Below are 14,914 nucleotides of genomic sequence, written 5' to 3' on the forward strand. Positions count from 1 at the left end.
AAATATTGTGAAACTTTGGAAGAATATAGTGATCAAGATCAAGAGGATAAGGGAAGCAGTTTGCCATATAGATCTGACCTTCCATGTTGATGAACTATTATCAATTCCCTAGTGAGGAGGGAATGGTAGTTAAAACTCAACTTTCATTTAAATAATTGTCTTGGAGATGTCTTCAATTAGTTATATATGTTTAATTTGATTGCTTAAGTTAATCTGGTTATAATTTTATCCATATTGTGATTCATGAGTCATTCTCAAAATAATCCTCTTTATTGATTTGAAGTCATTAAAATCTTTGACCAAAAAGATTGAAAAAAAAAGTCAATCAGGATGGATTCCATTGATAATCAAGTTACTACACTGACAGATTACTGAGATTATTCAGATTGAGTCTGCCTGCACCCTACCTACATGTGGATGACATCACATAGCAATAAAGAAACATCTCTGGCCAAGAGGAGTGATATAAACATAACGAGTCTTATGAGAGTATCAGGAGAACCAAGAAACAAAGGGTACAGTCATGGCCATGGAGCCCACATGAAATATTAAAGGATTACCTGAATAAAATAAAAGGGACAAGAAGGCTAGATTCTGAGATTATTCCTGATGTTATTGCACTATTTACTGAATTTCATCCCAAGCTACCATGACAAAATATATCAGCTAATGAATGGAAGAAGGAAGACTATGAACAGATGCCTCTATTCACTGTCATACCCGAATAGTATCCCACAGTTTCTATGACACTTAACCACAGCAAACTTGGACTTAATGGTATACTTAAACACCTACAGCAAGAACTAGCTAAAGAGTTAAAAATGAACTTAAAGGTAAAAAGGAGGCATAGTAGTCTATTGGAAAGAGAATAAGGAATGCAATTAGTTGGATAATTTATACTATCAATATTTTTAAGCCTTGACATAAGGTTATAGATACAATGAGAAAACATTTCAAACTATGTATCTAAAGGTACATATTAAGATGAAGTTTCAATAACATTGAAAGCAAGTTTTCTCAGTGCTTTATGTGTAGTTTCCTAACACAATGTCCACTGTTTAGACATGAATTTTTATAAAGAAGGCTTAGTTCATTCTACATGCCAAAAATCTTGTTTCCTTGCCCCTGTTTTTCAAATAAGCTTAAATTTGATAGTTATACTTGGTAAGTCCTCCTGTTTTACTGTCCTTGATCTTTAGTTTTCTTCCTACTCATGTGTTTTTAAAATTTTCTCTTCTTTAATTTACAAGTTTTTAAACTGCTTTTCCTTAAATTTTTGTTGTTGTTGTTTAGTAAAGCGATTTGTACTATACTCTTTTCCAAATGTCAATTTTCTGCTAAGAAGACCTGCTTCACATCATGTAGCAGTGGTGTGCTGGCAAATGTTTAACAGAAATAGCTGTAATTTGTAGCATTTGCTGAATTCCATGGTGAAAATATTCCCACCAAGGCCTATTTCAAGATACCAGTGTGATGTCACTGAACTCAGGATTGAGTAGAGATACACACACAATTAGCTCTCACAAGCCACTGAAAGCCAGCTCTAACATATCACTGATAGACTATTATTTTGTTTATTAATAATCAGGGGAAAACTCTTCCTAATGATTATCTCCTTAATGATTTTTTTTTCTTGTATAAGAGTATGCTTTCTTGAAAAATCATACACAGTTCTGTCATTATTTTACCCCCCAGCATGGGGCTTATTAGTTCAATTCTTCCATATTTTCCACAGAAATTCCAGTTCCTTATCTTATTCCATTCTACTGATCCAGCCTCATTATTTACTTTTATTCCACTCAAAGTAGCCTCTCCAGTGCCCAAAACAAACAAACCCAAAACAGAACCACCCACAATTCTAAGAAGTCTTAACGTCTTTATCTATGTATTTTTACTACAAGAGATAAATCCTTTCCTTTGGTTTTAGCTTGCCAAAATCTCATTTTTATTCAAGTCCAAGAAAGGTTAATATCTATTATAATATCTATTAAAATATTTCTCCATCCTCATAGTTAAAAACAAAGGGTCCTATATTATATTCCCAAAGTATTTTGTTTATATTGCTTTTACTTTTATTTGTATTAGAAGTTTTGGAAATAAAATATATGTCCAATAAAAGACTAATGAATGAAAGGGCAGATAAATGAATGCCATAACATGTTTGTTTCACCACTGAAAAGAAATGCTTTCTCTCTTTTATTGGTAATCAGAACCCTCTGAAGTATCTAGGTTTCCAGCTCACATTCCTTTTAACACCTTCTGAAAAGCCTAAAGACAAACAATATGTGAGATGTACATGATGGAGTTTTGAATTATCCAGATAACTTCTCCTTTATTTGGCATTTGCTAAAAAAGATAAACAAACAAAAAAATCCACCTATCACTTTGGCTCCATTTCTCATAAGCCTTGTAAATACAAGAAATGCAACATATCTACAATGGAAAGTATCTTCAAATATTATTTTCCAAAACATTTTTATTCTCTTTAGATTATTCATACATTCCCTTTCAGAGCATGGATATGTTTCATAATCTAAGAGAAAACCATGGAAAAAACATTGTTCTGTATTATCATACAGTGTCCCTGCATTCAATTCTCCCTTTCTCTACTCATGAATTCCAACAATTTAAGAGCTTGCAGGCTTTGCCAGATTCATACCAATTCCCCAATGGAGTCAGTCATACATAATCTGAAGGATGAAAAGATGGCAACACTACTTCTTTATTCAAAATCTAAAGCAAACAAACCCCTGATGACCAACTTGCACAATACCATCTCAAAAGTTCACCTCAGGTGTGGTTGTCAACACCTACTACAGTCAGTCCAAGTGACTTTTTCAGCATCTTTAGAGCAAAAAGTCACCTTGGGAAGATTATGAAAACACACAACCACTAAGTGTAGTCACTGTTTCTGAAATCCAAGTCAGATGAAAGCAGCTGAGCCTACTCGACAGGAGACAGCAGTTATTATGAAGAAGAAGAGAAAGGAGAAAAAGAAAAGGAGAGAGAGAGGAAGACAGGAAGGGAAGGAAGGAAGGAAGGAAGGAAGGAAGGAAGGAAGGAAGGAGAGAAAGAAAGAAAGAAAGAAAGAAAGAAAGAAAGAAAGAAAGAAAGAAAGAAAGAAAAGGAAAGAGAGAAAAGAAATAAGGGAGGGAAGAGGGGAGAGGGAGGGAAAAAGGGATAGAGAGAAGAGGAGGGAAAAAGGAAGGAAAAAAGGAATGGAGGAAGGAAGGAGTAAAAGCCAAACCTTAATAAGAGTTAATGAGATTTTTAAAAAAGCTATAATTGATACTTTGATAGCATTTTATGGTGACAGATAGTAGCTCCACTTGTGGCGAGCACAGCATAACATATAGAGAAGCTGAATCACTGTTACACCCCTGCAACTAAGGTTAACATTGTTTGTCAACTGTACTCAAATAAGAAAACATTTTTAAAAAAGAAGAAAGAAAAAAATTGCCATAGACTCAAATATAAATGGTGAACCTTTAATACCAGAGGCTATTGCATCATCCCAACAGCTTCCATGTCTACAGCAATTTGTTTTTTTTTTTTTTTTTAATCTAACAAGCTTAAAACTGTCATTTATTCTGTTTTGACAGGTGGCCTTTTAATGGCCCTGTTTTCAACTTACTACCCAAGGCTCTTCCTCCTATATGTCCTCTCCTTTCTTTTACCTGCCTGAAGTTTTTCAATGTTTTTCTTTTAGATTCCATAGGAATGCCAAGGGCTTAAGCTTTTCTCACCTTTTGGGGAAATTTCTTTCAGGGGAAGCAACCCAGGGTGCTGTTAATTGGCTTTGCATAACAGTAGGCAAATGTGGCCTCAAAGTAACTGTGCCATTGTTTGCTAGCCAGCACAAATGCAGAGTACCAAAATCAGTTTCTCTGAGAACCTCGCAGATGTTTCTATTACTAATTCTAAAAATGATGTAACTATTTTCATAAGGATCACTGATGCCATTTCAAGCAACCAGGTTCTTCTCATTTAGATAGTCACTTCTGTTTCTTGCACACCCCAAGCTAGTGTTTTTAAGTGCTTCATTGAAGTTCAAAAATATTCATCATACACTGATTGGATTGATAAGTCTAAATTCTGAACTTTGCCAAGAAAAAGAAAAAAAATGGACTTCTGGTAGGTCTTCAAAATCAGTTGCTTCAAGGAATTTTCTGTACCATGCTCAAATTAGCTTTAATCCAATAGTATATTATTTTGATTGACCTTGTGCCTATTTCTTTAAAGAATAGCTAAAAGGCATTTTGATAATTAGATCACTTTCATAATAAAAATATTTAAAAAGAAAAATACCTATTTTGGTTGCATCACTCAGATAACTTAATTTTTTAAAAATCAAGTTTTTTGGTACCCATCTATATATTTACACTAAGATGCAGGCCAAGAGTTCCTGCTGATTTTATAATTCCTTTGGGTTATGTAATACATATTATTCTACTGATAATAAGTCATACGAAGCAGCATTTTGCTGTATTGACATGGCTTGGCCAAGAACAAGGAAAAGAAACAGCATTCAAAAAACTGGCAAAATGTTTATGAATTCTAATCCTCTGCACATGAATAAATACATCTGACAAAGTGCAGAGTCCTTCAAAAAGGCCCTTCTTGACCTTCCTAATTTGAGTTCAATTTCATGTTCAGTGTTGAGAAGCCAAAGTAGGTTCTGCCAATGTTTTAAGCTCAAGCTTTACTATATTTTGCTATTTGTAAAAGTGAAATCCCAGATAATAAGTTATAATTGCCCTATTAATCACTTGAAAAGGGAGTTTGGAGGGAAATTGGGATTTGAAATTGCAATAATTGGTAACTGAAAGATTTTTTAAAAAATTTTCTTACCTAGACTTTACTATGTAAAACCATTGTGAAAACTACATGTATGCACTTTTCAAAATGGTGAGGTACATGCAATATGCCTTATTATATATTGCTTTTTCTAAAAGAATGAAATCTAAAACTTCAGTGCAGTCATGCTGTTAGTCATGATGACCTCTGAACTGAAAAATATATAGAAAGCCAGACCTTGGATTATAAATTATATTGTCAATGAAAGTGAGAAGAACTCTTTGTTTCTTAAGTTGTTTCAAGTATTACGTTTTCATTTCCTTTTTTCAAATGAATTATAATGCACAACACACATGTATTTTTCTTCCATTTTTCATTAAAAAAAATCCTTCTTTCCCTAAGCTTTGTTCCTCTGCATACTGATAGACATGACACACCAAAATTTACCTTTCAAAGTTCAATACACCAAATCCATCTGTTTCCCTTAAAGAATCTTGTGGGAAATTTATAATTTCATGTATACTCTGAAGAATTCTCAATAGAAAAAGTACAGAAAACCAGAGATTATTTAAATTTGTTTTCCCTTAGCTCATAATACACAAATTTTAGATTGTGCTTATGCAATTAAAAATAACCAATGAATGGGGCGCCTGGGTGGCGCAGTCGGTTAAGCGTCCGACTTCAGCCAGGTCACGATCTCGCGGTCCGTGAGTTCGAGCCCCGCGTCAGGCTCTGGGCTGATGGCTCGGAGCCTGGAGCCTGTTTCCGATCCTGTGTCTCCCTCTCTCTCTGCCCCTCCCCCGTTCATGCTCTGTCTCTCTCTGTCCCAAAAATAAAAATAAAAAAAAACGTTGAAAAAAAAAATAACCAATGAAAAAAGACAAGGTAATATTTAAGGTATTATAATAACTAAATCAAATTTACTATAAGACATCCAGATATTATAGATGATTAAAGAGTTAATATAGCTGAAAACAAGCATTTCAGTCATTGTTTACTGGAATTTTTAGTACCTAATACATCCATATGGTCATGTTTAAGATTGACCAATGACATTTTTATCCTTTCCTCCATCTTAAGCCTGTAAAAATGCAGAGAAAGGGTATAGAAAGGTTTGAGAATAGATCTCAAACTTTATATTAGGGGACATTGTTCTAGTGTCACTAATTGCTATATGAAAACAATATATTTGATCTCTAGGGATAGCTCGCATAATAAAATGACCAAAGATATCCTATCCTGGTCAAAAGGTCCAGCAGTGGAAGGAAGGTACAAAACACAACCATTTAACTCCACACAATGGACTTCAATATGTTCTGAAACAGAGCCCTCTCTTAAAGAAAGAGACCACCAAAAAAAAAAAAATTATTCCATTCTCATTGGTAATCCTCCCTTGGAAGAATAAAGTAGGCCAAGTGTAGTGATTACCAGCACAAAGAAACAGAATTTCATTTGAATGGATGTGCTCAAAGAGAGCCAGTGAAATCCATAATTTCCTTTCACATAGTTGGAAAAATAGTTGGCTTTTGCAACCGGGTAACATTTCTTTCTAGGCAGGTCAATCATCCATGGAGCCACAATCCACAACCTACTGTGATTTTCTGCACATCTGGCATAAGCCTTTATAATGTAAATATTAAAACCAGTCTGCTTCTCTAAAATGTTTCCACATTTAAAATCAAATAAGTAAGCTGTGACTAAAGGTGAATATGCAAAATATGTTTTCTGGTAGGCATAGGGCAGCTCAACACTAACTGATAAACCTTTAATACAATAAACACCCAAATATTATTTTTGACATTATTTGTTCATAGGAAACTCAGAAAGACTAATATTTAGAAAATATTAGACACTCTGAACTATGTGTGATCTGAAATAACAATCTACTAATAAGAACACTAATCATTAGATAGCTACATCTTTTGGGTTATTGTCTTATCTAAAATTATACAATAGAGAAAAGACTTAAAGAGTGCTCAAGCTTTCTTTCTCATATTTTCCTTAAAATAAAAAAATGTACATATTTATCTCAATAAATATGGCACAATAATCAAGGTGAAGCACTACAGACTTGTAAGATAATGATGACAATAAAACTTGCATGTTCAGCAGGCAGATGAGAAAATACTTTTTTCCCCTTCATAAATACTACAGGCAAAAGCTTAAGTTACTGTTAAAAGTAATATACATGACAGATTTAAAAAAATATTTTGTATATGTTTATTTCTTAAGTAGTCACATTGCAAGTTCATGAAAGAAAGTAAAACCTAAAACAGTCTTAACACTTGTAAACATTCACTATAAATAAAAAGAATTGGTAACATTAAGGAATATATATAAACTGAAATATTTGTTGACTTGCAATTAATAAGTTCAAAAGTTTGCCATAATCTGAAAGTGAACCTAAAGGTAATGTGATCTGATGTCTACAGAGTAATCAGAAAAATATGTTGCAATTTAGTCACATAATGTGAAAGAAAAAAAAATCATGTTTGGCAATGCAAATTCAAGTTCAAAATTTGGATCTAATGCATTCTAGCTGCATGACTTTGAAAGGATTTCTCCAACCTGTTTGAGACTCATTATCACCATCTCTAAGATGGGAATAATATCTCTTAGCCTAGAGAATTCATAAATAAACAGAAAAAGGTTGTCAAAGTTTTTAAAACTCCAGACCAAATGGTGATATAGGAGACTCCTAAATTTCCCATCATTCCATGGATGCATCAAATGTACATCTGTACATGGAACAATTCCCTCTGAGAGAAATCCAGAAACTAGCTGTATGACTCCTATGCATTGACCAAAAGAGAAAATACCCCATCAAAATGGGTAGGAAAGACTGAGATACACCTTCACCATAAACCCCACGACCAACACAGCACCATACAATTGGGAGGGAACCCCCAACTCCCAGCTTTTCCTGAGAAATAAGTGGTTTGGACCACACATCCAAAACCCCAACTTTTAAGGCTCCCACCTATAGAATGGGGTCCCCAAACATGTAGCTCTGAATGTCAACAGGGCTTGTGTTTATGAGTCCCACAGGATACGGCAAACAAATAACATTTCTTAGGTGTGGGAGAAGAGCTATACCCCAAGGCTCAGCACAGAGGGAGCACGCAAAAAATCTCCCATCTCCCCATTTTTCTTGGAAATATCTTGACCACACACTTTATAAATTGCTGCCTGAGGAATCTGATTTCTAATTAGCACACATCAATGTGCTGACCGTGATTCTCCCTAGAGCCTAAAAATGCTGGTTAGGCATTTCTCCTGCCTTCTCTCTCTGGTTCCCTCCAGCAATAAAACCAAGTAACCATTATCTCTCTGGAAGGAGTCTATTCACACATCTAGCACCCCAACTTTTATGGCTCTCACCCAAATAATGGGCCCCTAAATCATGTAGCTCTGAGAGCAAAGAGTACCTGTGTTCATGAGTCCCTGGGGACTACAGCAAACAAATACAGAGTTTTTAAATAGGCATAGGAGCACTTCCCATCTCCACCCCCATGTCTATACACCCAGGCTCAGCACAGAGAGAACAGACAAAAATGTTCATTTCACAGTGTCTCTCTGGAAGGGGTTTGACTACACAATTTCCCAGCTGCTATCTATGGATCTAGCTTCTATTTAACCTAAATGTAGGTGCTGACTGTGATCCTTACCTTAGGGACACTGATAGATCTTGGCATACTGTCAACTTGCCACTAACAACAAAGACTGTGGCTTGAACAATCACAAAGGCTTAAGAAGTAACAAGGAGCTTGGGCTGAGCTGATTGATGAAGTTCATCTCCTACAAGAGACCATTCTGTCAAGACTAGGAGAGGTGGACGTTTTACCTCATGTGCAGAAACCAACGAAGAGAGTTAAAGAAAAGGAAGAAACAGGGGAATATATTATAAACAAAAGAAGACAAATTTGAGAAACTGATCCTAATGAAATGGAGATAAGATTTACCCCACAGAATATTCAAAATAACAGCTGTGAAGATGGTCATTGAAGTGAGGACAACAACACATGAACAAAGTGATCAAAGAAGATCAACAGAAATATTCAAGAGCAGACTAGATCAAATGGAAGAAAAGATCAGTGAACTGAAAGATAGGGCAGTGAAATTCACCCAGTCAAAAAAGCAAAAAGAAAAAAAAAGAATGCAAACAATAAAGATAGCTTAAAGGACTTATGGGACACCATCAAGCAAATCAACATATACATTATAGGAGTTCCATAAGGAGAAGAGAAATGGCCAGAAAGCTTGTTTGAAGAAATAGTGGTTAAAAACTATCCTGGGGAGAGAAACAGACATTCAAATATAGAAATCCCAAGAGTATCAAATTAGATGGATGTAAAGAGATCAACACCAAGTCACATGAAGTTGTCAAAAGTTAAAAACAAAGAGAGACTCTTAAAAACAGCAAGAGAAAAGCAACTTGTCACAGATAGGGAGTCTCATTAAGATTATTAGTGGATTTTTCAGCACAATACTTAATGACCAGAAAGAAGTTGGATGATATATTCAAATTGCAGTAAGAAAAAATTGCTGATCAAGAATATTCTACCCAACACAGCTGTCATTAAGAATTGAAGGACAGGGGCGCCTGGGTGGCGCAGTCGGTTAAGTGTCCGACTTCAGCCAGGTCACGATCTCGTGGTCCGGGAGTTCGAGCCCCGCGTCAGGCTCTGGGCTGATGGCTCAGAGCCTGGAGCCTGTTTCCGATTCTGTGTCTCCCTCTCTCTCTGCCCCTCCCCCGTTCATGCTCTGTCTCTCTCTGTCCCAAAAATAAATAAATGTTGAAAAAAAATTAAAAAAAAAAAAAAGAATTGAAGGACAGATACAAATTTACAATAAAAAACAGAAGTATTCATCATCACTAGATTGCCCTTTTAAGAGATGTTAAATTGAGTTCTTCAAAGCTGAAACGAAAGAATGCTAATTAGTAACCTAAAAATATATGAAAGTATAAAACTCACTGATACAGGCAAATACATAATTAAATTCAGAATACTCTAATATTATAATGACAGAGGGAAATCACTTAAAACTCAAGTGTAAAGGTTAAAAGAAAAAAGTATTAAAAATAGCTGTAACTACAAAAACTTGTTAAAGAATACACAATATAAAAAGCTATAAATTATGATATCAAAAACAATCATGGGAGGCAAGTTTAAAAATGTAGAGTTTCTGTATACATTAGAGTTAGGATGTTACCAGCTTAAAATACACAATTATACATATAAGATTTTTGAAAGCCTCATGGTAATGACAAAGCAAAAGCCTACAGAAGTATGCAAAAGAGAAAGAAAGAGAAATTAAAACATACCACTACAGGAAGTCATCAATTCACGAAGAAAGACAGTATGAAAAGAAGAAAGGAACTACAAAACTGTCAGAAAAAACAAGATGGCAAAAGGAAGCCTGCATAAATTTATGTAAATTTATTGGACTAAATTCTTTAATCAAAAAACACAGAGTGGCTGAATAAATACAAAATAAGACCTAACTATATGCTACCTACAGGAGAATCACTTCAGTTTTAAGTACACAGAGATTGAAAATGAAGAGATAGGAAGATATTCCATGCCAATGAAAATGAGAAGAAAGCAGGGGTAGGTTTGCTTGTATCAGAAAACAAAAACAAAAACAACTGTAAGGTAAAAACTGTAACATGAGAAAAAGAAGGTCATTATATGATGACAAAGGGGTCAATTCATCAAGAGTATATACCAATTGTCATATTTATGCACCCAACATAGAAGAAGTAAACTTATAAAGCACATATTAACAGATGTAAAGAAAGACACAGACAAAAATACAATGATATTAGGGGACTTTAATACCCCAGTCTCAATAATGGATAGATCAGCCAGACAGAAAACCAATATAGAAACAATAGACTTTACGTGTTAGACCATGTGGACCTAACAGACATACACAAAACATTTTATCCAATAGCAGCAGCAAATACATTCTTCTCAAGCACATATGGGACATTCTCTAGGACAAATCATGTATTAGGCCATAAAACCAGTCTTAGCAAATTTTAAAAGACCGAAATCATCCCGCATTCCAAGTATATTGAAAACTCACAAATATGTGGTAATTTAACCACATGCCCCTGAACAACCAACGGGTCAAAGAAATCAAAAGAGATATTTCAAAAAATCTTGAGACAAAAGAAAATGGAAACACAACACACCAAAACTTATGGGATGTAGCAAAAGTAGTTCTAAGAGGGATATTTATAGTGACAGATGATTACATCAATAAAAAAAGGAAGATCTCAACAGACAACCTATCTTTATAGGTTGTGATAAATTACATTGTGATACATTACATTAACAAAATGAAAGATAAAAGTCATATGATCATCTCAATACATTCATACAAAGCATTTGACAAAATTCAACATCCTTTCATGATTAAAAAAGCTCAACAAATTTAGTATAGAAGGAGCATACCTGAACATAATAAATGGTATATATAACAAGCCCACAGCTAACACCATACTCTAAGATCAAGAAAAGACAAGGATGCCCACTTTTGCTACTTTTATTCAACATAGTAACTACAATCTACAACATAGTAAAAGCAAATAAGCAAGAAAAAGAAATAAAAGGCATCCAAATTGGAAAAGAAGAAGTAAAATTATCTCTACTCAGAGATAACACAATATGTGTGGAAAACCCTAAATATTCCACCATAAAACTATTAGAATTAATAAATTCAGTAAAGTTGCAGGATGCAAATCAACATTAAAAAATCAGATTTTATATACTAACAATGAACTATCTGAAGAAGAAATACAACAATCCCATTTGCAATGGCATCACAAACAATAAAACACTCAGAGATAAATGTATCCAAGGAAAGGTCTATACACCAAAAACTAAGATATTGATGAAAGAAATTGAAGAAGACACAAATAAATGGAAAGATATCCCACGCTCATGGATAAGAGTTAATATTATTAAAATGTTCATATTGCTCAAAGCAATCTATGGATTCAATGAAACCCTTATCAAAATGCATTTTTTACAATAATAGAAAAAACAATCCTAAAACTCATATGAAATCACAAAGACCCCAGAGAGATGAAGAAATCTTGAGAAAGAATAATAATGCTGGAGTCACTATACTTCTTGATTTCGAGTATACTGTAAGTAATCAATGCTACTAGCATTAGAAACACATACACAGATTAATGGAACAGAAGAGAGGGCCCAAAGTAAACTCATGCACATGTGGTAAATTAATGTGTAACTAAATATCTGGGAATATACAATGGGGAAGGAACAGTCTCTTCAATATATGGTATTGGTAAAACTGAACAGCCATACACAGAAGAGTAAAACTGGACCCCTATCTTATATCATACACAAAAATAAATTTAAAATGGATTAAAAACTTAAATGCAAGATTTGAAGCCATAAACTCTTAGGGGAAAACTTAGGGGATAATCTCCTTGACATTGGCCTTGGTAATGTTTTTTTTGGATCTGACACCAAAAGTAAAGGCAACAAAAGGAAGCCAAAGAACAAACAAACAGATGGTGTGACTACACCAAGCTTAAAAGCTTTTGCTCAGCAAGGGTAAATAAAATGGAAAGGTAACCTATGGAATGGGAGAAAATATTTGCAAACCATGTGTCCAATAAGAGGTTAATATCTAAAATATACAAAGAACTCATACAAGTCAATAGCAAAAAAACCCCAAATAAATCAATTAAAATGGGCAGAGGATCTAATTAGAAGTTTTTTCCAAAGAAGACATATAAATAAATGGCCAACATGTATATGAAGAGGTGCTCAATATCACTAATCATCAGGAAAATGCAAATCAAAACCACAATGAGATATTACCTCATGCATTAACAAAAAGAAAAGAGATAAATGCTGGTGAGGATGTGGAGAGCAGGTAAGCTTTGTGCACTGTTTTTGGGAAGGTACGATGTATAGCCACTATGGAAAACAGTAGGAGATTCCTCAAGAAACTAAAACTACCACATGATCCAGCAAACTCACTTCTGGATATACAACCAAAGGAAGCAAAATCACTACCTTGAAGAGATATCTGTACTCCAATGTTTACTGCAGAATTATTTATGATAGTCAAGGTACAAAAACAACCTAAATGTCCATCAACAGATAAGTGGAAAAATGTGGCATTTATATCTGCATATGATAGAATGTTATTTAATTTTTTAAAAAGAAGATAATTTGTCATTTTTGACAACATGGTTAAAACTGGAGGGCATTATACTAGGTGAAATAAATTGGACATAGAAAAAAATATTGTATGGTATCACTTATGTAGACCTCCCCCCCCCCCCCCAAAAAAAACAGTAGTTGAACTCATAGGGTCAGAGAATAGTGGTTGCCAGGGGCCAGAGGGATGGGGAGAACAGGGAGAGTTTAGTAAATGGTTTTAAACTTTCAGTTACAAAATGAATAAGGAATGAGGATCCAATGTATTAGATGATGACTATAGTTCATAATAATGTATTATATAATTAAAATTTGTTAAGAAAGTAGAACTTCAGTGTTCTCACCAAACAAACAAAACCAGAAAGTAAGTATGTGAGGTAATGAATGTGCTAAATTAATTTCATGGAGGGAATCATTTCATAATGTATACATATATCAAATCATCACACTGTATATATTTTTTTGAAGTAATAATACTTGCCTTTTAATTTTTTTTAATGTTTATTTATTTTTGAGAGAGACAGAGACAGAGCATGAACGGGGGAGGGGCAGAGAGAGAGGGAGACACAGAATCCGAAACAGGTTCCAGGCTCTGAGCCATCAGCCCAGAGCCCGATGCGGGGCTCGAACTCACGGACCGGAGATCGTGACCTGAGCTGAAGTTGGACGCCCAACCGACTGAGCCACCCAGGCGCCCCCACACTGTATACTTTAAATGTATTACACAGTTTTGTTTGCCAATTATATCTCAATAAAGCTGAAAAATTTTTAAGAAGCTTTATTTTCTCACTTGAACTGACACAATCCTATGGAAAATTTCAAGAGAAATTTTCTTTATTTCTTTTTCAGTGTTTCACTGCGTATTTAGTTGTGTCAGTATACAAAGCATTTTTCTTCCCAAGGGTTATTTGTAGCTATAAAATTTTTTTTTAATGTTTATTTATTTTTGAGAGAGAGAGAGAGAGACAGAGACAGACAGAGCATGAGTGGGGGAGGGGCAGAGAGAGAGGGAGACACAGAGCCCAAAATAGCTCCAGGCTCTGAGCTGTCAGCACAGAGCCCAATGTGGGGCTCAAACCCACAAACCATGAGATCACGACCTGAGCCGAAGTTGGACGCTCAACCGACTGAGCCACTCAGGCATCCCTATTTTTTACTTATTTATTAAGCTTGCAAATAACCTGATTGAGGGAAGGGCTACGTGGATTAACTGGACAAAAATTATACCATATAACAAGAGTACATGTAAACTTCTGAAAGCTTACCTTCTTTCTTAAAATTGTAAGAGCAACATTACACTTTCTGATTACATGAGATTAAAAAAAAATTAAAATTATGTATGCATGATTTCCTAGTCCTTTACCCCTACCCTAGTATACTTTTAATGATTTTTACCTCATTTCCTAGAAGGGCATTTACACAGGCTTCTGAGGCATCGCAGATGGCTGTGAGATCATGTCCTCCTTCTAGAGCCAACACCACATGTCCATCAGCCAATGTCATCAATTGCTTCGTCAAATGACCAAAGCCTACCATAACACAAACAACATTTCAGAGTATTAAATCAAAAGAGAATATTACTAGAATCTAATATTGATTGAGCATTTATTCTGTGTGTCTCCTTTCTCAGCACTTTCCATGGACTAACTCATTTAATACTTATAATAGTTTGATAAATTACGTGCTATTATTATCTATATTTTATATATGAGGGAACCAAAATCCAAGATCCCACAGCTAAGAAGTACCACAACCAAAATTTACAGCAATCAGTCTGGTTGCTCACCAGTGCACAGTACTGCCTTTCACAACACATTCTATATGTACCTGTATAAAAAATTTGAATAGCATTTGGCAAGTGTAAATAAGGTCAATAATCTCATTTGCTGGACTTTTGTTTATTGTTT

The 14,914-nt window shown here is 34.7% G+C and overlaps 1 protein-coding gene across 2 annotated transcripts in view; it reads right to left on the reverse strand.

Moving 5' to 3' along the window:
* LOC147583221 (histone deacetylase 9-like) overlaps positions 1-14,914 on the reverse strand; it is a 198,774-nt gene that overhangs the window by 62,775 nt on the left and 121,085 nt on the right. For both annotated transcript variants that reach the window (XM_086694897.1, XM_086694896.1), the window contains one exon: positions 14,403-14,536. In XM_086694897.1, coding sequence (XP_086551023.1) covers positions 14,403-14,536 — 134 coding nt within the window. The remainder of the gene's footprint in view (positions 1-14,402; positions 14,537-14,914) is intronic.

The sequence above is a fragment of the Puma concolor genome, chromosome A2 (genome assembly GCF_028749965.1).
Source record: "Puma concolor isolate L17-30 chromosome A2, mPumCon1.1.hap2, whole genome shotgun sequence".
NCBI lineage: Eukaryota > Metazoa > Chordata > Mammalia > Carnivora > Felidae > Puma > Puma concolor.